Here is a 23783-nt window from a genome sequence, read left to right on the forward strand (position 1 = left end):
CTGACTGCAAATGCGATCGCGCCGTTTTGGCACCGCGTTCGCGCGCGCTGTATGGCTGAGGAAACTTTCCGGCCTTGAGGACGTCCAGTTTCCAGCCGACCTTGCGCGTCGTTCTCCTCGCCAACCAATGCTACACAGCTCTGCTGCTTCTCGGCGACGACGGCGTCGGTGGTGGCGTTCACGCTGTCGCTTTTATTATTTTCCCTCCCCGCCTCCTCCGATCGGGCGCGGAGGCCCGTATTGAGCCGTTTTTCCTCGGTCGGTAAAACGTGCGCGCGCTCCTTTAGTATAAGCCGGCCGACCCCCATCGAAAGGCTGCTGTTGCACCGTCTCACAATATTTCCAAATGGCCGACTCGACGCTGCACGTTTCTAGGTGACCGTGCCGGTTGCCAAGATGTGCCCGCCGTGATATTCGACTCCTTTCGAGGGGCCGTTGTGCCCGCGTCTGATCGTGCATCTGCCGGCCGGCCGGCTTCTGTTTAAGAGGCCGTCCGTGTGTCTCCCCGCTGCGCTGTGTCCATAGTTGTTGCCAAAGATATGTGTACCGCAACAGACGCGCGCGCCGCGTTTGCGTGGTTGATGTGCGTGACAGTTGTTCTGTGCCGGGCCGATACTGCTTCGGACGACAACGTCCGAAATGGGATCATTGCCGGTCCTGCCGGAGCAGCGGCAGACGACGAAACGGCGGGAGAAACACGGAGACGGTGGATTCGAGAGGCGCTTGACAACGATGTCGCGGAGTACCGCTTATCACTTGTTCAGGTGCGTAATGTGAGGCCGAGTTTCACTGAGAGACCACTTGCACGGCTCCAGGTTTCGCTTTCGGTCCGCACGCATGCGCGTACGTTTCCAGTTGGTGTAGTGCTACCACTAAAGAAACATCGTCTCATTTCGCAGGAGTACACAGAGTCCTACGACAAGAGGACACCGCTCGGAGTCGACAGGCGGAGGAGGGCGTTGGACTTGGACGATGAACCCCGCGCGGTGTGGAGCGACCCCGAAGGCGCCCTGACGAGGACGGCCGAGTGGTTTGTGCGAAAGCTGTGGATGCCCATGCAGGAGCTGGCCGGCAGCGGCGCCCTGTCGTCCAAGTGTGTGTCCGGCCTCCTGGCCGTCTACGGCGGGGTCCGCAGAGGACAGCTGTGGGCGTTGAAATGTAAGTGGATGTCAGTACAGTCAGTTTGACTTTAAACAGCGAATGCGTAACGAGGGTCTTTGTTTCAAGGTGGTTTTCCGTTTGGTATCAAGTGGCGGCGGTTGCGACTATCATGTTTACATATTTAAAGGTACCTATCGAAGAACCAGAGACACTGAAGATCTTGGGAACTTGCCCAAGCTGCTGCATAATGGATAAACTGCTTTCCCTGGCAGCGACTACATTTTACTGTGGTCCCTCTACAGGGATGATCAGTTGAAGAGCAAGGAATGTCATGCCTTCCTCGAATATGTTGCTCAACAAAGTTATCCTCCCCCATCATCGACCCCCGTAACCACATTTTCGTGAATTCACACTGAGCAGTGCATTCTATCGCACGAAAATTCGAAAATATTGTCCGAAACCCAGCTGTTTGCAATCTATATAAGGCTGTTGGTCTGCGTTTCAGTTTTTAAGTATTGCGGCGTCATGTTTACATGCGTGGTTGAGTAGCGAAAAGTCCTATAGAAATAATCACGAGAAAGGAGCTAAGAATCGAAACTACGCAATTTATCCTCAAGCAACATATAATAAGTTACTAATTGCCATGAAAGAAAATATATATTTTTGAGGTCTGAGGAACCCGCGACCACTGACATACAAGGACAATAAAGCAGTAGCAGAGAGACACAGATATCATGTATTGCGAGAACAGGCGCTATAGCCACATAAAACTATGTCTTCGTGGCTAACCGCAACGGTGTCCCTGAAAATGAATGCGATAAAAGTTCAGACACATCAGAAGTTCATTATCAACAGCGCAATGCGAGCACCTTTCTTCGTGTTCTCGTTCTTCGTGGCTTTGATCTTTTTAGCCACGAAGCAGTACCGACATGCATTTGCGATGCAGTTGTCTTTTCTCATCAGTGTCAATCTATTCCTTGTCGGATAACGCATCAGAAGCCTTACTGAGGCGCGTTCATTTCTCATTTTCTCGGTGTTAGAGGTTTCCATGATTCCTGCACGCATGATTCCGCGCTGTAACCAAGTGTGTCATACGACGGCAACCCGCCCATGCATGCACCGTGCTAAAAGCCATCATTCCATAATCGCCCAACCACGTAGCTTAAGATAAAACAACCGGTTTTCTCGTGTCGACCAAACATTGTGTCCAGTAAAAAAAAAAAAGCGAGAGAGAAGTAGTAACAGGCTTCCGAGGGCAATGTCACAATGTCTGTTTGTGTTTAATTTTTATTTTTACACTTTCTTATGCAAAAGCGCGTAGTTAGAGTTCCAGAAGGTGAAAGGAAGGGGCGGGGGGTGGGGCGAAGTGTGCGAAACTAAACTTCGAGCCTTTACGGCTCTTCGCCGGAGGATACGGTCACTGGCGAAGTCGGTCGCCGATAATACCTGTTTACTGCGCGCACTATGCAAATTACACCTGTTCGCAAGAAAAACACGGAAAGCGACAGCCGTGCCTTCGAAGAGCAGTAAAATGTGCTGAAACTCTGTCGGCACGTGCCGCTTACCGGCTGATTTCTCGTATTTGTTTTATCCAAGAAGACACTTGTTTCTTAAGTTTGCTCATGGTAGAATGTTCCCATGTGAGCGATAAGCTATGAAAGAATTACAAATCTCGAAATGTGCTGTTTCCTAACAGCTGCCGACTACAAGCAGTATTGCTAAGCGGATTCTAAGTGTTCGTTTTCACATCTTTTTCCGAGTTATTTTTCTGACAGAACGTATTGTTTAGCCGAGCTTACTACGTATCCCACATAGTCGGTGGCACGAAACGACTGCTCTTATTGATTCAGTTAGTAAACCACACGCACATTTTATTTAGCTAAGGTATGTAAAAAGGGAAATATGAAATTCAGGTTATAGAGATGAATTATGCTTTCAGAACACTATTACCATTAATTTCGCCATAATAGGTTAATCCAATTATTCGAAGAGGAAATGAAGGCCACAGTTTCATATTAGAATTTCTCGCCGTACCTTCAGCCCGTTATACGTGAGTGCAACGTCACGAATATCAAAGACTTCTTGCAAAATTTTGGCCAGATTGGTTCAATGAGATCGTCTGACATTTGCTATGTGAAAATATTCTGGCCATTATAACGCAATACACATAATATTTTGTGACAAAAGATTTCGTATGCCCCAGAAGACTCCGTCAAAATCTGACTTCACAACAAGCAAACTAGAGCGAGAACTTCAAAGGTGGCTGCGCAAATATATATATATATATATATATATATATATATATATATATATATATTATATATATATATATATATATATATATATATATATATATATATATATATTATATATATAGAGGCGATAATATGCCGGAGGCCCGCGTGCTTAGATTTAGGTTCACTTAAAGAATACCACATGGTCATAATTTTCGCGGAGCCCTCCACTACGGCGTCCCTCATAATCATATCGTGCTAGTAAGACGTAAAACCCGAACAGTTATTATTGTCATCTCTTTACCGTATCCTTTAGGTAAGCCCAGTATACGAGAGGCAGCGGTCCCTGCAGTGCTGTGTTAAATGCGCAGGCGGTTGGCTAAAAGAAAAGTGCGAGAAGCCGATGAGTGCTTACCTGTGTACAGGTACCAGCGACGGTGGCTGAATTGCGTAGGATAAGTTCTGTTATGCATTCCTTTCTGCTGAAAATATCCTGCTCAGGATCATTGCAGCCGAATCGAAAAAATCTCCCCGATGCAAGCTGGTAGGAACTGCAGGCTTCAGCGACAATACAGATCTGAAGCAAATTGCTTCCATCACCGAGGCTATTGAATACTAGACGAGGCACCGTTTATTGTTAGTCGCAATTATAAGGCGTCCTTGCGTTGTCGAACTGCAATGCGAAGCATCTTTCTTTTTTTCTTTCTTTCTCTCTTTCTTTTCTTTTTGTTTATTCTTTTCATAGTTTGTTTAGTGAAGTGTTTTCTATTTTTTACAGCCTTTCTTTAAGAAGAAGACTTGTTTATATAGTAAATTCTGTCACGAAAGGGCATATTTTTATTTATACGACTGTAGCTGCAGCTCTCTATACATGCTGTGAGAATTTACATGTACCCTCTTTCTGTGCCCTTTCTTCAGCTTGCGGGCTTCCTTAGGAGAACTGCATAATTTTGCATATAATGTCCATCACTCAGTAGCAGTTTATTTACAACTGAAATGTACTTGAAAAACCGATAAAAAAACTTATCAGGCTTCACACGACCTGGAACGCAAGGATAGAACCGCGGCAGGAATTCTAGACAATTTTATCATCCCGTTTTACATTTTCCCACTTTGAATGCTCCTGTTTGCCTCCGTATCTTGCCTTCGAGGCCACAGGACGAGTAACCTTACCGTGGTTGAAATGTCATTTCCGTTGCTTTTTTTTTGTTGTTGTTTTTTTTGTTACTGTGCTATTTAATTTATTAATCCCTTACTGTGTCAGCGCACTTGTTTCAGAGGCTTGAGATGAATATCCAGTTCAACGCGGGAGTCGCATCTTTGATCAAGAGCTCCTGATTTTCGTTAAAGTAACTTCAGTTATTTGAGGTTGCTTTTTTTTTTTTCAAAGCTGGCTTTTCTTTGTTACCTACTGATATAATCTTAATAAACGAGATTTTTTATTTATATCTTATCTCTCATAATCAGGGACGTGAATATATTTTGCGTACAGAAGCTCGCGGTAACGTGACAGAACGTGAAATGTTGCCTGCGAAATAAGCGACAAGATCCAAACTTATCTAGCTACATGCCGCGATAGCGCAGTGCCTGTGGAGTTGCCCATCTGAGCTAGAGTTCATGGCCACGGTTGCCGCTTTTTCTATGACGGCAATATCCAAAACGCGACGGCGTACGCAACCGCTGTATAGGTGCACGTGAGAGAGACCACAGCTGGTCGAAATGAATGCGGAGTCCCCGTAGAACGTCTTGTCTCACAATCGAAACGTCACTTTGACCGAGCAGAGTTCAGAACTTAATCATGTTTAGCGCAAACTAGTCTACAGCTTTGAGGTTTGATATAGATTTGCGGGTCCGTGGTTATTTTCAGACTCCTCATTTTTTTTTTGCTGCGCAAATCGCAAGCATCCTTTTGTGCCGAGTAGGTAAGAGTCATATAGCGTCGAAAAAGAAAAGCCACCGAAAATATATACGCGACACGGTGGCTACATACGACTTGTACTCAGTACCAGGAAATGACCGTCACGTGAAGGCAGCCGCGACTGCGCAACAAGAAGTGAACGAAAGCTGAAGGATGTACACAAGCGCGCTCTATTGCTCGCCTGCTGGAAAGTGAGGTATTTCTCTCGGGTAAGGGCTATTTAATACCTCCGGCGGCGAACCTTCAGATAAAAATCGGCGAATCGTCGCTTTGCTCTCTATATGTACGCCCACCATGTGCCTCTTAGATAATCGCTGAAAATGACCGGAAAGTCTCTGCTCGCGAAAGGCTCATAGCCAGATGCAATCGCTTCGAGCACGGAGGCAGCAGAAACAACGTCTTTTTCCTCGTTCATCTAAATCGCCGTATCGTATAGCGCCTAAATATAAATGACGCCCAATTCGTGTCTGTGCGGTCTTGATATTGCCAGCAAATGCGCAAGAAGAAAATAAGCGATATTTCGGGATGCTTATTCCGGGTCGGCAATACGTATGCGTATCCGATCTCCTGTGAGCCTCGCTAGCTCGCCGTCACATTTTTCTTGAGGCCTCCATTCCCTCGTGTAGAAAACGTAAACAACTGGTATCGGGGCTGTCTTGGCATTACCGAAAGTCAACAAGTGAAAAAAAAACTGCTTTTGCGATGCTGAGATCTCAATTTTTCTTCGAAAACCGGTCCTTAGGCATAGTAATTCGCGGTATAAAAATACGCATGCAAATTTGGTTCATGTATAAAGTGTTACTGTGAACGGTGGAATGGTCCGTGAGTCCAGCGATCCAAGTCGGGTGCAGAATAAAAGATAGGTGAGCAAGTTGGTTTGGATTCATAATGATGTAAAAGGCAGCGCTAGGACGAATACAAAAGGACATGAAGAAGGCAGGAGAAGCGCATGTCCTGTCTTCTTGTCCTTTTGTGTTCGTTCTAGCGCTCCCTTTTATTACATCAAGGTCGGGCGGTCGGCCAGGTCTGAGGCCTGTTGGACGTAGGTGGCGAAGACAGCTTGGGACCTGCGAACAAAACGTTGCATATCTCAGTTGAATGCTTCACGTTATTAGCTTGAAGCCATACAAGCTAAACGGTGTATTCATGTGGTAGATAGTGGCGAATTACCGCACCAGGGTGGCCTCTCTGGTGTAGGAGTGCATTGCCGGCTGTGATCACCGGTGAGTGAGACCGCACCGCAGGCCTATTTTATGTAATTCCATTGTCACGGGGATTTTTTTTTTAATTCGTTGGGGAATACTGAGGCACCGGGATTAGAACCACGGACCTCTTGCATGCGAGGCTGATGCTCTACCTCCACGCCATCGCTGTAGTGTAATATCGGTTTGTAACTTTCACGCATCTGCTAAAAAAATTGGCGAAGCTTGCACTAAGCCGCGCAAGGCTTGAAACAGAGTAACTGGAGGATTCTGAGGACTAATCTGGTTGCTTCTAGCTTGTTTCTATGCCTTAGCTAAGTGATGCAGGCTGTGTCTAGGTTGCTCTAGGTCGTTGCATAGGCTTTAGCTAGGTGATGCTAGGTTGTTTCTACGTTGACTCTCAGCGCAGAGAGGTTCGAGTTAAACCACAGACAACTACAGACACGACACGGATGTCCAAACGGCAGAGACAGAACCTCGCGCCTGAACCAAGCGCTCGCACCTCTCACAGACCTCGGGCACGTCGTCGTTGGCGTAGGCCTTCCATCGCTGCGGGGTCTTCTCGCAGCCGCCATTGCCTTTCCCGTTCCCTAGTATTCTCACGTTGTACGTACTCGGGGACTTCGGCTCGCCGCCGTCACTCCGCAGCCATTTGTTAGGCTAAGTGTTGCCTTCTTCATCTTTAGTGGACCAATGGGGAGTAGTGGGATTTACCCAATTTCTGTGGCACATACCCGTTTATGATGATGAGTTGATTAGGATAGTTTTTTAGTTCGCTGCACAAGGGACGATTTGCTAAGCAGCTTTGCTGTTGAAAAGGACGTACGCGCCTCGGCGCGTGCTGTAGAATTGAACGCTGATTTGTTGGGAAGTGCCGAAGGCTGGCTGCCCTGATGGAGGGAGAAGGCTTACGGAAGATCTAAAAAATGTCAGCATCGAATTTTGGCCTTATGTGTTACGAAGCACGCAATTTATGAAGACTGTTTGCCAGCATTCTTATATTATTATTGTTGTATATAAGAAGCAGGGCAGTGGTCTTACTCATTACCAGGCGTTGTCATTACATTGCATGCATCGTTAGAGTGGAACTATTCAGTTTCCACTCGATCGATAAGGTAGCTTCTTTGGGAAACTGCTCAGTGCGCATGCTATAGATAAATGGTCCTGGGCATCGGCACTTGTTACGAAAGCCTGCATTTGTATTGTCATTACGTCTAAAAGCACGACAGGACTTGGGTTTCCGAATCAATCGTTTATTAGAGCGCCGAAGTGAGCTGGTTGGCGGCGTCTTTCACTCTCCCCGTCGAAGGCGGCTGGCGTCCTGAACACGGTCCCCCGAAGCGACCGGAAACGGAACACAGAGATGCCGAAGCCTCTACGCGAATGGGGAGGTGAAGTCTGACCAACTATGGTTCGCGGTTGTGGCTGCGGCTGGCGACATAGACCATGGAGGCGATATGGGGCAGGCGTATACCTCAGTATTGGTGGACGGTTCCTTTGATGATAACTGAGCGGAATGCAGCGATAACTCCCTCTCGCTCAAGGCCCTTGTCTCGGCGCTCTGCTCGGGGAACGCCGGTGTGTCCATTGCGAGCAGCTCTGGTGGGGACACTAACTGAAACCCCCGCCGAAGTGATGACGATGATAATGAGTAAACTTGATTTTGGTCCAGGGGCTGCTGTGCTTTCTTACTTCTCCCAGCCTTGGCTCAACTATCCATTAGCAACTATCCCTTTGCTTGTAGGATGGTTCCGGGAACACAGCGGCACCCTCTCTGACGTCGCGAGCGTAGGCCTGTTTGGAAATGTTTTCCAGATGTCCAGAAGCGCTTGTCTCGTTCTGTGGGAGTGTCAGGAGACGCTGGAAGCACACTTTGCAAGTTCCAACACAGTTTTCCTTCCAAACAGCAATTGTGCTGGTGTTTCCCCTGTACATTTTTTAAAGCCCAGTAGCGTGCTGCTTGAATGAAGGTCTGCCCGCCCGAAGACAGAGATCGCTTTGTTGGCGCCACAGAGCTTGTTTCAACTCATACACCCTACACCCTGCTTGACTACTCGTCGCTGGGTGATATGATGCACTTGTTCCAGTCAGAATTCCAAGTCGTTGATAGAATGCTTGTACCTCGGCGGAACAAACGTGGTACCATTGTCAGTCGTTACCTTCTTGGGTATGCCAGAGGTTCCATACCCAAGAACGCAACCTACTTAATATTGGCCAATTTTACGCGTGATGTCGCGCGTGCAACGTCGCATCTACGGCAGATGGTCGGCATGCAATATTTTTCTATGCTTGGAGGGTACAAAAAACGCCCGGCGACGCCACGATCCCGACTTGTCCACGACAACAACTTAGTAAGTTTAACAAAAAGGGCGCGCTCTATATACGGATATAATGAACGAAGCAAAGTCAGACCAGAAGCTTTAGTAGGTGTCGCAGTGGGGATGACTACCAGATGAAACGCATCGTTCTGTGATCACGCCGCTGCATCTCCAGTGTATCGGCTGCATAGTAAGCAACGACCACGCGCCGTATTATTACGGGACCGCTAACATCCGCACACCCACTCAAAATTTATTGCGATGATACAGAGAATGAAGGTTCATATTGGTACGTTCCAGTGTTGGGGACAGATGTATACCACCTGATATGGATATGTCCACACTTTCAATCGGAACGCTCTCGTCTCCTCCTGCAAGCCGGCCTCCGCCACGATTTGTCGACCATATATGACCGCTGGATATATGATAGCAGATTCACAGAACGCTGCTTCAATTCATACATAACACAGGCCTTCCAGCACACATATAATACATGCACGAAGGAGTCATGGCTTAACGACAGCACTGTATTGTAATAAAAAAAAAGAAGGTGGATCATCAAGAAGCATAATGTACCGGCTAATATTATCGCCTAGACATCGGAAGAATCTTCACGGCCGTTGTGATGAAGGTCGCCCGAATCCTCACTGGGAGTCACACTTGCGTCATCTTTCTAGGCCGGTCGAGAGATATATATTTTAATGCGAACTGAAGATGTGAGCACAGCTATTAAAGGTTCTTGCTACTGCGTATACGAGATGTTCCAGATGACGCGAAGAGAAAAGACAGAGACATCTACAGTGCGACAACGCCATACGCGGTGACGCATAGAGCCAGCGGATAGGTCCGCGCACACATTAGCCGCAATGACCGGCCATCGACCGACTCCGAGGCGAGGCGACGTTTTCTTTGTCGCCTCGTCGCCCCGAATGCCGAAAACGTGAAGAAGTTTGCTCTCTCCGCCTTCCTTGGCACGACTAATTTGTGACAGACTCAACGCTAGCGCGTCGCTCCCCCGACGTCCTTGTCAATATGTACGCGAGAGTTCGTGTGCCGCACGCATTCCTCGAAAGCCACGCAGTTTTTCCCGCAGCGCAGGTCTTTTCACCGTGGCGTCGCCATTAACGCCCTCGGTGGCACAAAGGCCGCGGCTTAATATCTGTGGTAGCTGCTGTCCTAACACTGACGGGCCACTAAAGTGAAACGGTGAATCGGTTTAGATTGTAAAACTGTACTCTTAGAACTCTAATATCGCTAATTTCACCTTCAAAAAGGTTTGTTAATAGACGAGAAAATCAAGGTCAAAGTTTCATTCTTACATCCCCCGCCGAAATCTCCGCGCGTAACGTCACGGACTTCAAATTGTATGTTTCGTATTGTGGCGACATTGGGTCAACGAAACTTCCCGAAACTTGCTGTTTTTTTTATTTATAAATACTGCGATTATAAAAACTTAGACCATAGCAGAGTGGTACATAAATATAAGAAACGTACATTTGGGCAAAAAAGAACAACAAACAAGTCAATGCAGTCTAAACAGTCAATGTACCCCTCTGAGGACGACGTACTTCATTTTTACTGATCAGGAACTACGTAGGGCCCAGTAGACGCCGTCAAAATCTATGACGTCACGGTGTTTGGTGCAAGAATTTCGATGTGGCGTCGCCACCCGCATTTCCTTTTTGCGCATTTTCTCGCTTACCAAGCGTCTTCTCGCGGCAAGCGTGGTGATTTGGGAATTGTGAAAGAGAAATTTACTAATGTAAGAAAAATCGTTTGTCTGCTTAGTGTCCCTTTAACTTGTGACTGGCGCGCCATAGACACTGTTGCTTTCGCGCCGCAATACCTGACTCGATTATCTAATAATTAACTAATTAGTTAAATGACTGACTAGCTAACCAACTAAATAAAATCATTGGCCTACTAAGCGACCAACCTACCTGGCGTGTAATTGCGATCTTCAGCCCGTTGCGCTATTTCTTATAAGCTTCATAAGGACGCCCGTATCTGCATTTGCCAGGCCGCGTCGTTTACTCGCTGTAACACACACCGAAGTGGCTCGAGCTCAGTCATATTCCGCGCTGGTGCTGCATAGCACAGTGTGTACCACGGTGTTAGAAGTACAGGTGGAACGACGCAGCACCGGCGCCGTGCGCTCGCTGCGTCGAACTTCGGTTCCTCCGCGCCGTCACGCCGCGAGGTGGCAGGAGCAGTCAAGAGGCTCACAGCGGCGCGCGCCGGCCTCTCTTCCGACCAAGCCACGGTGACGAAGCAGTTGTGGCCACATTGCTTCCTCGTTTAATTCTTGTTGTGCGATGGCAGGTCATGCTATTCGAGTGAGAAAGCCGTGAAATGGGCAAAAAGTGTTTTGTGCCGCGGTGCAACTCTGTGTACAAGACCTGCACTGAAAAGTCGATTTTTCTGCACCCTGAGATGCGGAACGCCTGAATGTTTGGCGCCATGCGATTCCGCGCAAGGACCGCGTGCTGCAGTCGACTGATTACGTGTGCGAGAAGCACTTCAAGCCGAGGTACATAACGAAGACGTGGGAAGCAGTGTACAATGGGCACGTTCTTGTGAGCACATCACGAAAGGCGGCTCTGGCTAATGACGCCGTGCCGACGAAGTATTGAGTTCGTTTTGAGTTCATCGTCTTGAGTTCATCCACGCCGTGAGTTGGCCCGTTTTTTTTTTTAACACCTACGTGCGTTTGCAGTCTTTCTCTCTCTGTGCGAAAGCTACGCTTGTTAACAATGAGAATATATGGGGTTTTACGTGCTGAAACCACGTTATGATTATGAGGGACGCCGTAGCAGAGCTCCACAAATTTCGGCAATGTGGTGTTATTTAACATGCACTGACATCGTAGAGTACACGGGTCTCTAGCACGCCGCCTCCATCAAAATGCGACCGCCGCGGCTGGGATCGAACTAGGGAACTTCGGTCAGCAGCCGAGTACCGTAATCGGTGTACCATCGCGGTTGACAGGCTACGCTCGTAAAGACTCCGCACACCGCGATCGACGTGTTCCTTGAAAGACGAAGTAGTAACGCTGTCTTCGGGTGACTATGCGAGACATAAACAATGAAATATATTCCTCAGTTGGCAACAGAGAAGAATCGGAAACATATATCCACCATTCATAATGTCTCCCCTTCTCGCAGTGCCAAACCAGGATGCTTTTTCATATCCTTCGTCGGTGCCTCAAACTTAGCTGCTGGCATTCGCTAAAATTCAGTATTTTATGCACGACCAGCTAAACAGTCGTATTCGTGACACATTTTTTTATCCGCGATCAACGACCGCAAATTACTTCGAATGTTCGCGACAGCAAAGACACTGTGCATTTTCTGTTGTAATACTACGGCTAATGCGGTATTTTTTCTAACTATCTAAACTATACTTCTACAAATAGAACTAATTTTTGTCATATTTCAGCGTGACGTCACTGTCATATCTTTAATTGTCCGAATGAGGAAAGCATATGTTGAATTTGCCACCGCCAACCTTCGCGGTGGCAAATTCAACATATTCAACAGGTAGCGGCTGTATCGTCCAAATTTCGATTTATTCGAAGCTATTATTTATTTATTTATTTTTGCGCTCGTTATAGCGCGAACGCACAGTTTTTTTATTCATTTCGAGGGGCGGTCGCGGCTCCGAAGCGACCACGCCTGATACCGCTCTTGAGCCACCAGTAGTGTAGCGCCATCTAGGGCCCTGCGGACAAAAGTTCGCCGCTTCCGGAGGCGCCGTCGGTCCACCTATACTTCTAACACCGTGGTGTGTACCTCGCTTCCTCAGGCCTGCCTCTGATATCGATTTGTGCTTTGTCATCGAGCTCTGCAGGGCCAGATATAACGAGCTATAAGCAGTGCATCCGTGTGTGTGTACGCGCACTCGCATGCGGCAGTTTGGAGCAGTTATCTCCCGTGTATATTACAGTGTAACGTTTGCGTCTTTTACGCCAGCTCCATCTCAGCGAAGCGAGGAGTGAAGGGTCTCCCAAGCACCGCGTTGCTTGTTTGCTGCTCGTCTCGCGTCGTTGAAGCTCTCATTTGAATACAATGGGCACGTTCTCCCTCCGGCTGGCACTTGTGTATCTACTCAACTGCTAACGTTTCATGCGCCGCAAACCGGCAGCGCAAAACGGCGTGGTAAACATCTTTTAACAACTTCCGGAGGAAACGAAGAGGCACAGTAGGCCCGTAGGCAATAGATTCTCGCGAATGTAACAGAATGTAGCGGTATCGCAGACAGCGGCGTCCGAGGAAAAAAAAAAAAAAGGCGGCCGAGAAGCTTCCTTTCGGTGTTTATTCGCGATGGTGGCTCACTCGCAAAAAACAAAGCGGCTCATGTTTTAGGTCTCTGAGAGCGATGTTTCAATAGCGAAATTTCGAAGCCGAAGAAAGCACCAACATACGAGAAGACAGCATGAAGATTTTCAATGAAATTCCCTTCTGTTTCTAAAAGAAAAGTGCGATGTTTACACGGAAATCATGCGATAAAACAAGACTGCTTACTTTATTTTATATGTGCACGTAACATTCTTCTTAACTGTCCGTACGGTAGACTCTGAGGGGCTTCCAAATGGTAGACACCTTTTTTCCATTTTCCTGGCACATCATCAGAATGACAGCCATAAAAGAAAAGAAAACCACGTCATCGAATATACGCCTTGTGCACTGCCTATAGAGGCGCCACTGATAGCCATCTAGCGGGCGCCGCCGCGAGTACGTGCGGGAAGCCGAGCAGACGACAGCGCTTTGCACAGCCTTGCTGTGAAGAGATGAATGAAGTTCGCGGCTGCTATTTCCCCTTCGTGCGGGTGCCAGACAACTAATTCTGCACTGGCAGCTGCAGGAAAGGCGCGGGCCTCTACGAAAGTGGACTTGTGCACGATGTTTGCCACGAACGAGTGCTTAACTAAGCGCACGTCGCCGATTTCGAACGACGGCATGAAAGCCTGGCGCCGACGGTTCGTGCGCGACAGAGCGCGCGCATCGAAAAAACAAGTATAAAAAGGCGCCGGGAGCGCGCCCGCGCGCCCGACACAGCCAACGAACGCGAAAGATCGGAATATTCGAGAAAGCAAAGCCGAGCCAGCGGCGCCGTCTGATTCCGCAGACGAATCGGTGAGAGGATATCGCCCTTTCTCTAGCTTTCGCTGTGATACACACATACACACAGACGAATCATACGCACCTTCCCGAACCCAGGCGCGAGCCGATAGACGTCAGACTCTGGAGTTTCCAAGATGTGTGGCGCCACCTGTCGGAGAAGTATTGAGTAGTGCATAGACCGACTCTCTCGCACAGTTTGCTATGGGACCAGGTGCAACTAGCGAGTGCGAAACAACGATTGAGCTTAATATCGCGTGTGTTTGCGCATTTAGCACTCAGAACGAGAGCTGTGAATTGCTCTCCGCTAGTCGGACGCGCCACCGAGCCGTCGTGAAGCGCTTGCTGGATCACTCGTCTGAACGACGGCGAAAACAGCAGCAGACGAGAGCCCTTCGCACGCTACGAAGAAACTCCGCAAAAGACGCACTGTTGCGTTGTGAATTGCCACGGACGTAAAAGACTGAATAACAACGTTCAGTTTTACCGATTTCCATAGTTGTCGTACGAAGAAGAAATGCGAGAGCGCTGGATACGGGCCGTTGCGAGCGTGTTGGGTAAGCGAAGTACCCGCGTTCTCCACAGCCGGTGGCATGAATGTGTGGCTCTGCTGTTGTTTTGCGTAGCCCTGATGCAAAACCGTGGTAACCTTGACTATGAAGCTCAGCAGAGGCTCTGACCGCGGTGCTTGTCGTGTATCACGAAGTGAGCAGCTAGAGGCAGACTGGAGACGCGTGATACGCACACCGCGACGAGTTGGTCGTCACAACACAGCATCGCAGACGTATGTACGTTTTGAAGGCTCAGAGTTCTGGTTCTAACTAGCTAACACCACGTGCCTCATACAAGTAAATCGCAGAATGTTGGTCGTGACCCCCTTCAGGTTTGTTTCGCCCGTGTCCTCCGCGGTTACCGTAGCTATCTCGGAGGCCACGGTTTTGCCTTTGGTTGTACCCCGCGAAAGTGGACACGCACGTATCCCCATTTGCAGTACATACAAACGGAAGACGACCATCAAGAGACCATTTGAGGATGCGTAATAAAACACTCCAATGCACAGGAAGCGAGAGATGAATTAAGGGAGAATGCAACTGAAAAGGCGAAAATCGCGGGAGTTCGCCCCTGATGAACCTAGTTTTGTACCACTGATCGTAAGATGCATAGCTAAGTAAATTGATCGGGTATGTAGGTACTTTATCGCTGTGGCCAGGGGCGTAGCAAGGGGAGGGGTTGGGGGGGTTCAACCCCCCCCCCCCCCGAAATTTTTCAGTTTTGCTTGCGTATATATACACGCACACATACAAACGCACGCACGAACATACATAAAGCATGGTTGAACCCCCCCCCGAAAAAAATTTCTGGCTACGCCCCTGGCTGTGGCATACGTATATACCCGATTTTAACGCATTTAGGCTCTAGAGAACGGATGTCGGAGGGCTTGCCTCGAACTCGGTGTCGTGTGATGCTCGCTTGTACTTGCGAGTTGCAGCGCGCGGGAATAACTAAAACTTATTTTGCATTGTACTCGCAGTTGGCTTTGATCAGCTTCTGAAGCGTGGATTGGCGGAAGAAGCTTTCCAGGTCCTTGATTTTCAGGAAACCGCGCCTCGACACCAACGAAAGAGGAGGGTTATATTGCGGCCTATGCACATTCGCTTGCGGGCGGCTCTCTTTGCACTACCCAGTTAGTGCCAGGGCTACGATGAGGGCGCTGGTGGCGGTGTTTTTCGCAGCGCCGCCTGGGCAGAGTCTGACGTCTATACAGGCAACGCAAGCGCAGCAAGCGCGCGGGGGCTGAGTCAGTCAGTGAGGAGTTAGTCGGCGATGAAGTTATGTCGTTCTAGTGATAGCATCGTTCGCTCGACCGCAGAAGACGTGTTGTTTGATGATCTAGTGCTGTGAGTTAAGTATCAAGAGATGACAGTGACCAGTTTTGAAGAGGGTCGCCGAGAAGACACGTGATGACCGACTGCGGAGGAGAACGAACGTCCGCGTGGAGCGAATCGTCATGCCGGTGAATATCAAAGGTGCGTCGCGCAGACCAGCGTAACAAGATCCAGCTATGAGGTGCAGCTCGTGGTGAACATCCGCTTTGTTTTGTTTACAAAGGTGACGTCTCAGTCACTTCTTGTTCTTTCTGAAGTCAACCATTGCTGCATTTCTGTTTCTGTAAATAATAAATATAGAACTTAGCTTGTAATAGCGCGGTACATGTACCGCGCTAGTACTAGCTAAGTTCATGGATGGCCAACTCGCCCGAGCTACAACACTTCTGAAATACAGAACGTTTGAGCGAAGTGCCCTGCACGGTGGTCGAACCGAACCAACGCATGCTCAGGCTGATAACTTTGGTCGTCTACCAGTGTCAACATGATCGAGTGCATCCAGCGAGCACCGATATGACAGAACGAAAGCATTAGAACAAGAAGCGACGTGTTAACCCGCACAATGACGAAGCGGCTCGTCTTTGCCAACGAACAGCGGCGATCCATTGCTTCCGTCGCTCTTGCTCAGGAGGCTTTGCGGTAAGTGAGTAAAACCGTGTTCCGGGCGCGTTTTTGTAGGTGTTTGAGCACTACTCCACATCAATTGTTATTCGACATCCCTTGAAGTTTAGGCCACCACACATACGACGAATGTTGCTTATTTCACTACGGAAACGTGAACGTCGCGGAAACACACGTACAACGACGTAGGAAACCACGGCGGCCGTCTGCTTGCTTTCCCGAGAGCAATGATTGAGTTCGCCGCCTATGGCGCTTCCGTCGGCGCGCACTATGCGTATACGTAGAGTGTTTTTTTTTTTTTCGTTCAGGAAGCAACATAGGCATAGTACAAGCTAAACAAAATGTTCATGCGCCTAAATCGATAAAAATGAATTTATACGCTGCGTAGACAAACCTGATTCTCAGCTCAGTTATTCATACTGTTGAAGTTGGCTGGATTTATTACCTCGTCTCAGTGGCAAACAACCCCAGTTGTCATTACTACGGATGTGACCAAACAGTAAAAAAAGAAAGAAAAAAAGAAAAATTGGCCAAGCTTGCACTAAGCACTACGCCGCGCAAGGTCTGACCCAGCGAAACTGGACGATTCTGAAGGCTAATCTGGTTGCTTCTAAGTTGTTTCTAGGCTTTAGCTAGGTGATGAGGGTTCTTTATCGGTCGATTCTCAGCGCAGAGAGGTTCGAGTTAAACCACACACAGTCACAGATACGACACGGATGTCCAAACTCCAGAGACAGAAACTCGCGCTCAAACCAGGCGTTCGTACCTCTCAGATACGGGCACGTCGTCGTTGGCGTAGGCCTTCCATCGCTTCGAGGTCCTCTCGCCGCCAGCGTTGCCTTTCCCGCTCGCTAGTATTGGCCTAACTGTTGTCTTCTCCCTTTTTAGTGGACCAGTGGTGAGTAGTGATACTTACCCAATTTCTGTGGCACATGCTCGTTTATTTTTTGAGATAGGGTCGGACACATTACGGCCAGCTTAAACTGCTTCGCTGTTAAAAATACATTTTGTACCACTGGTAATACTTCACCTGTCAACTACCAGTTCTGTATAATACTCATATGCCGCTCGAATAGTTTTACCACTTAGAAAAAGTGAAAATTCTGGCACCGGGGCCGAGGAACACCGCATTAGGGTCACCCGGCACGGCGGTGTGCTTCTAAAAGCTTGCTTAACTGACCATACGAGCCCATGTGACACTATACTAGAGTGATCGTCCTCCATGTGTCGGAGTGTTCACAATTACTCCTACAATTACTCCTTTTATCTCTCTTCTTATCTTCATTTTACTCTTTACCAGATCAAGGGTAGCCCACTGCCGCGACCATATAGTTAACATCACTCTATTTTCTTTCCTGCACCTCGCCCCAACTAGTCGCGAAAATATTGCACCTTTTTTCGCAGCAAAATAACACTGGGACGCCGCTTTAAGTTACGAGCGCAAAATAATACACAGCCCAAGGGGGTCATCATTCGTTGTAACTTGCAGAAAGCGACATATCGAAGTACTGACTTCTCATAAACTGTTCTATACTGTTCCGTCGCCAACATGAATTAAATTGTTCCGAGCTTTTCGTCTTGGATTTCGATGTGTGTCATCCACGGATGTATTACTTGTTAAGGGTGGCATACTTCGTTTAAACCCTCTCTTTCTGTGGGTCTTTGAAGCATGTAAAGCAAGAGCGAAGAAATGCTTGAGTCAGTAGTTTTGACGCCTCCTCAAATTGTCGCTTCAAAAGGAGTGGCACGCTCCCTCAAAATCCTTTTGGTATGCCGCTACGGAGCGTCAGGAAATATTACACTCAACGTTTCAGTTTACACTACTAGATGATGTGATCGAATGCTCGTCGCGCCTGACTATTTTTACGATGAGAACAATCAGAAACACGCCGCGCTGTGCAGCTCGAACTACTGGTTTACCTTATCAATTTTTAATACCTGATAAATATTAATAACGTGTAATAAATACCTAATCAGTGGTTTTCTTTTAGTGTAGATTAGTCATTAGTCTAACGCCAATACGTCCCCAGCCCTTTTATTTGCCAACAAGGTAAAAAGAAAACATGGCATGAGCGAAGCGCGCGATCTAGTGTTCACTCTGTCACACTTTGTTGCTTAAACGTTCGTCGCCTTTCCTTATAATTTATTTATTTGCGTATTCATTTTTTCTGTTTCTCTCTCCAATTTGAGCTTATACTAACACACAGAAAGCTCTCGAACGTTTTCAAGTACTCAGATTTTCAGGTTTCAAGATTGACGAACAGAAATCCGGGCTGTCTTGCCACAAAGTTCTGAGAAAAATATTCTCCTCACATCTTTGAAGCCTTCGCCTCTAGCACCACGCCACTCACTGCTACCCTCCCACTCGTATACACTGGTGAGGGTCACTGATAACGAGCGCGAGCGTTCAATGAATTCCAATGCTTTCGGCGCGGCATCCCAGTATCATTCAATATAGTTTCCCAGATCAGAGCACACCCACAAGGTTGCGCGATTTGGCGCGCGAAAACAAACAAACAAGCTAGAAAACAAACAAGCAAAGAAGCAAGCAAGCACGCCGACACATCAGAGGTGTAAGAAGTTATCTTGTTTATTCGGGCTATCTAGGTCGACTCTCTTTTTTATAAACTTTGACAATTAGCCAACTTTATCCTCTTTCTTGTTATCATGCATTCCGACGGCTACTGCCCGAGGTGCTGCCAGCAGCAACAGGATCGTTAAAGCGAATGCTGTCGTTGAGTCGTAAGTAAGCGCTGGTTTTTAACTTCGCAAAAAAAGAAAGAAAGCACAGGAATAAACAAGATCGAGCAAGACATCGAGGTCACTTCGATTCCAGCGGCAGCTTACCCTAAGGCCTTCGAACGGATTGGCAAAGGAACGACGAACAAACTATACCGTGGCTGGCTTCAATAAGTAAAGAACTGAATGAATGAGAAACACCGAAGACGACAAGGGCAGTGCATGACGGTTGTCGGATGCTTTTGCTTAAGTAAAAAAACAAACAAACAAGCCGTTCACGCTTCTTGCTCTGCAAGGAATAGAAAAATGCGAGTGTGCCCTTGTGCCTTCTACGTGTTCATTTCTTTACCGCTGGTTCTTGTATACTTACCGCTTGTCGGAGCCTGTTTTTGATCTTTGCTAATGGGCTTCCTGCCTTCTGTTTTTTCATGAGTGAAACTACAACCGGTTAAAAACAATAATATTATCCGAATATTAATAGATAAAATATAAGAATTGATAAGCTGTAATGCAGTGTTTTCTACGCCGCGGACGTGCATGTCCGCGCTAATAAATCACCAACTGATGGGAATACTTTTATCTTGCCTCTTGTGCAGAGGGCTACACTGTAAGCGACAACACCTTATCGCTTATAAGTGCACTGCTTTTTCGGCGCTGCTGTTCCTAATCTTCAAGAGGAGCGAGGTCGATATTAAACGTAAGGATAACTACGATAACCACGTGCGGCGGGATAGTATCTGCACATGAGGCCGAGCTCGATAGATTGACGGATCGATTGTATGCATACGAACATCTACTTTAAAACTGATAAGTATAGATATCAGTGCATCGCAGGGCACCGTATAGACGTTCCCTTATTTTGATCATTTTACTTGTAGTTTTTGGTATCTGGAAGGCAGTACGTGTTCGTCAGCAACACAGTCACTCGGACCAAGACCGGCGCATGTCACGTTTGTCCTATTTATATTTAAAAAAAACATGATAGGATTTTATTGCAGGCCATGTCAGGATGCTTCCTACTCTAGAGCGCGCGCAGGAGGAACCGAGAGCTACAACATCTGGTTAGGAACTGTTTATATTATTATTTCCCAAAAAGTGCGAGCAGGCGCGCGGGGCGATGCAAAAGGGAAATAGGAGAAATAGGAGAGAAGGAGCGCGGTTCGACTTGTCCTCTGTCTTCCTCGCACCGCCCGACCGGCGGCGGCGGCATAGCACGAGAGTTTTTGTTTTGTTTCTTTGCGATGGCCGGCAGGCGCCGGCTTCGGGACGCGACGTAAGAGGATGCGCTACACTACTACCCCGGGCCAAGATGCTTGCGTACTCCAGTGAGAAAGGCGCGAAAATTCCGGCATATCGCTAGGAAGGAATGGAAATAAAAAGCAAATTAATTGTGATTCTATGTAAATTTTGTGCTCTCTGGAATCTTCGCGTATGAGCGCCTACGCATATGTATTAGAGGTGTGCACGGGCTCCGGGTAGCCCGAAAGCCCGAGCCCGACCCGGCCCACGCGCCGGACTCGGACGGGCCGACGTATTTTCACCACGGGCCCGGGCCAGGCTCGGGCTGCTTGGAGATTTATCGGGCCGGGCTCAGGCCCAGCGCAAAGCCCGACTCAAGCCCGAAGTATAGAGAATGAGCGGGAATTGTTTTCCAGCACGCATACAGCGCCTTTCCCGCGACCGCCCTTTACCGCTTTTCCTTTCCATTCGCTACTTTAAACAAAAAAGGGGAGCAGGTAAAGCACTGCCTCTGTTGCACTCCGACAAACAGAGAAGTAACACAACCTGAGCTAGTGACGGCGCCACGCCACTGTTCGCGTTAGATTTAAGGCCAAATCCCATATGAGTGAAAATGCACGCGACAGCGACGAGCGACTCGACGTACGAGGGCGGTCCGATAAGTACTTAGCCACACCGCGACAGCGCGACGCTATCGCATGAGACATATACTGACGTTGAGTACACTCTCTTAGAGGGACACGTGCAAAGGTCCAGTCGAATCGGGCTCGCGGCTTTGTTTTGGCCGATTGAGGAAACCGGTGATTTTCGTATGTCCATTCAAAATGGAAAAAGAGCAATATCGGTTGGTGATTCGATTCTTCTTTTTGGAAGGGAAATCGCGCAGCGAAATCAAAGAGCGACTGGATGACGTCTACGGTGAGTCTTCTCCTTCGACGGCAATGGTCAAAAATTGGTTCAACTAGTTTAAATGTGGTCGCACGTCGGTTTTTGATGAGCCTCGCCCAGGGGCCCCGCAAACGGCTACCACGGCCGATAACGTGGCAAAACTCCACGACCTCCTATTGGCAGACCGCCGACTGAAGTTGCGCGAGATAGCTGAGACAGTAGGCATCTCAAGAGTCCACGTGGGTCATATCCTGCATGAAATTTTGGGCATGAGAAAGCTGTCGGTGCGATGGGTGCCGCGTTTGCTCACTCCGGACAAAAAGCGCGTCCGTGAGACCACTTCAGTGCAGTGTTTGAAGTTTAAGCGTAATCCGAAGGAGTTCCTGCGTCGTTTTGTGACCGTCGACGAAACCTGAATCCACTGGTACACACCAGCGACCAAAGAACCGTCGAAACAGTGGACTGCACACGGAGAACCTGCTCCAAAGAAGGCGAAGACTGTCGCATCGGTCGGAAAGGTGATGGCCACCATTTTCTGGGATTCTCAAGGTGTGATCTTTGTCGACTACCTTGAGAAGGGCAAAACGGTGACAAGAGCCTACTACGCCGAATTACTGGGCCGATTCGACGCCGAATTGCGAAGAAAAACGGCGACATTTGGTGAAGAGGTGCTCTTTCACCATGACAACGCGCCAGCTCACACCTGCGCCGTCGCCACGGCCAAGTTGGTTGACCTGGGCTACGAAGTGGTGCCCCATCCAGCGTATTCTCCAGATTTGATCCCGAGTGATTTCTTCTTGTTTCCCAACTTGAAAAATTCACTCGCTCGACAAAAATCGCCGCCAGTTATCGCCGCCACAGAAGCTTATTTTGCAGCTCAGGAGAAAACTCATTTTTCTGACGGGATGAAGTTGGAGGATCACTGGGTCATGTGTATAGAGTTCAAAGGGGACTATGTTGCGAAATAAATCGACACCATTCCAAAATTCTCGTTCTTCTTTTGAAGGCTAAGTACTTATCGGGCCGCCCTCGTAGATCGCCTTCGTGCAAGCTGACGCTTGCACGGGCATACCCCATACACGTGACGGCTTTGGCGAGCGAACTCTATTGTTGCTGGCATGAGGCCGTCTACTTGTATAGCAAAAGCGCCGCACTTCGTTGAAGCCGGAATCGTTGGACTGCTTGCTGTTTTTGCACGACAATTTGTAATCTGTGTATTAGAGACTGTTCTTCGTGTGTCGTTTGATCATATTCGATATGCTCAACAAAATACCAAATTACCGGAAAACGATGTGTTGTTTTCGCAACGAACCTTCAAAAAGCCGGGCCGGGCCGGGCCGGGCCCGGGATTGTGTTTTCGTACGTCGGGCCGGGCCGGGCGGGCTCGCAGCCCTTTGCCGTCGGGCTCGGGCGGGCCTTGGACAAAGTCAGCGGGCCCGGGCCGGGCTCGGGCTCGGAAATACGGCGCGTGCACAGCTATAATATGTATGTCATGCAGTGATTTCGCATTTAATATGTATATGCAGAAGCGGCATATAACGTCAAGGGCTGTCTTGCGAAATACGTTCAAGATACGACACGATACGCGACTTCAAATTGCGATTACGCGTGGATTCTAGTGGGGCAAGGGCCACATCTGGCCGGATGCGCAATGCGAGATGGCTTGATTAGCGGAATATTCGTGGACCGTAATAACGTGTGATACCAGAACTGCGCCCCGCCGTAACGTTTACAGCATTATTTAATGTTGCAGGCCTCAATCGGGCCCTGGAAATAACTTGTTATATCAGGTAAGTGCACGCGCGTGTGGATTTTGATGCGCATATTACATATCAAATGCTTTCTTTCCTCCCACTTCATATCATCTGGTGTAGCCCGCCAGGGCTTCCGCTAGGCAGGCTTGGCGGGCTAGACCATATTAACAGCAACAACAACAACGCATAAATGAACAACAACAACGCATTAATGGGCTACAACATATTCTTGAACGGTCTTCCCGTATCGTAACGCTTGCGCAAGAGCCCCATAGGCCCCATATAAAGCAAGTGTTATGCGTCGATTTCTTTTTTTTTTGTCACGTAACGGTGGATTGTTATGCGCTTTCGTAAAAGCGGCCACACTTTACGTATGCTCTCCGGGCGCGCCCGCCACCAAGCTGAAGTGTCTATAGACCTCGCTTGTGACTAAATCGTTATTTACATGTTCGTAGCCGTGCCCGTGGACTACGTAGTAACGTTTTGCTAAGCAGCCCAACCAGATGCATTTGTAAAGCAATACCTTGCATGTGTTTTGCTAAGTACGTCACTCATGCGTCTCCGTGTTCTTTTCCTCCTCTCTCGTTGCCTCGCACTTTATCTTTGCGTTTCTCGTGCTTGGTATAAAGAGGTTGTTCATAAACCGCCCGTGAGCTTTAAAGAGTGATTTGCACTCTGAGGAATCTGATGTGCGTTATCTTTTATCGCTATCTACATTTCGCCCCATTTTCTCAAAGCGCAGTTACCTACCCCGTGTTTTCTT

General features: G+C 48.2%; 1 protein-coding gene across 1 annotated transcript in view; it reads left to right on the forward strand.

Moving 5' to 3' along the window:
* The first annotated feature begins 279 nt into the window (after nucleotides 1-279).
* LOC119390783 (uncharacterized) overlaps nucleotides 280-23783 on the forward strand; it is a 95922-nt gene continuing 72418 nt past the window's right edge. Inside the window, exons 1-2 of the mRNA XM_037658481.2 lie at nucleotides 280-764; nucleotides 900-1158. Of these exons, the coding sequence (XP_037514409.1) occupies nucleotides 540-764; nucleotides 900-1158 (484 nt within the window). The 5' untranslated portion in view covers nucleotides 280-539. The remainder of the gene's footprint in view (nucleotides 765-899; nucleotides 1159-23783) is intronic.

This window comes from Rhipicephalus sanguineus, chromosome 4, assembly GCF_013339695.2.
Source record: "Rhipicephalus sanguineus isolate Rsan-2018 chromosome 4, BIME_Rsan_1.4, whole genome shotgun sequence".
NCBI classification, from domain to species: domain Eukaryota; kingdom Metazoa; phylum Arthropoda; class Arachnida; order Ixodida; family Ixodidae; genus Rhipicephalus; species Rhipicephalus sanguineus.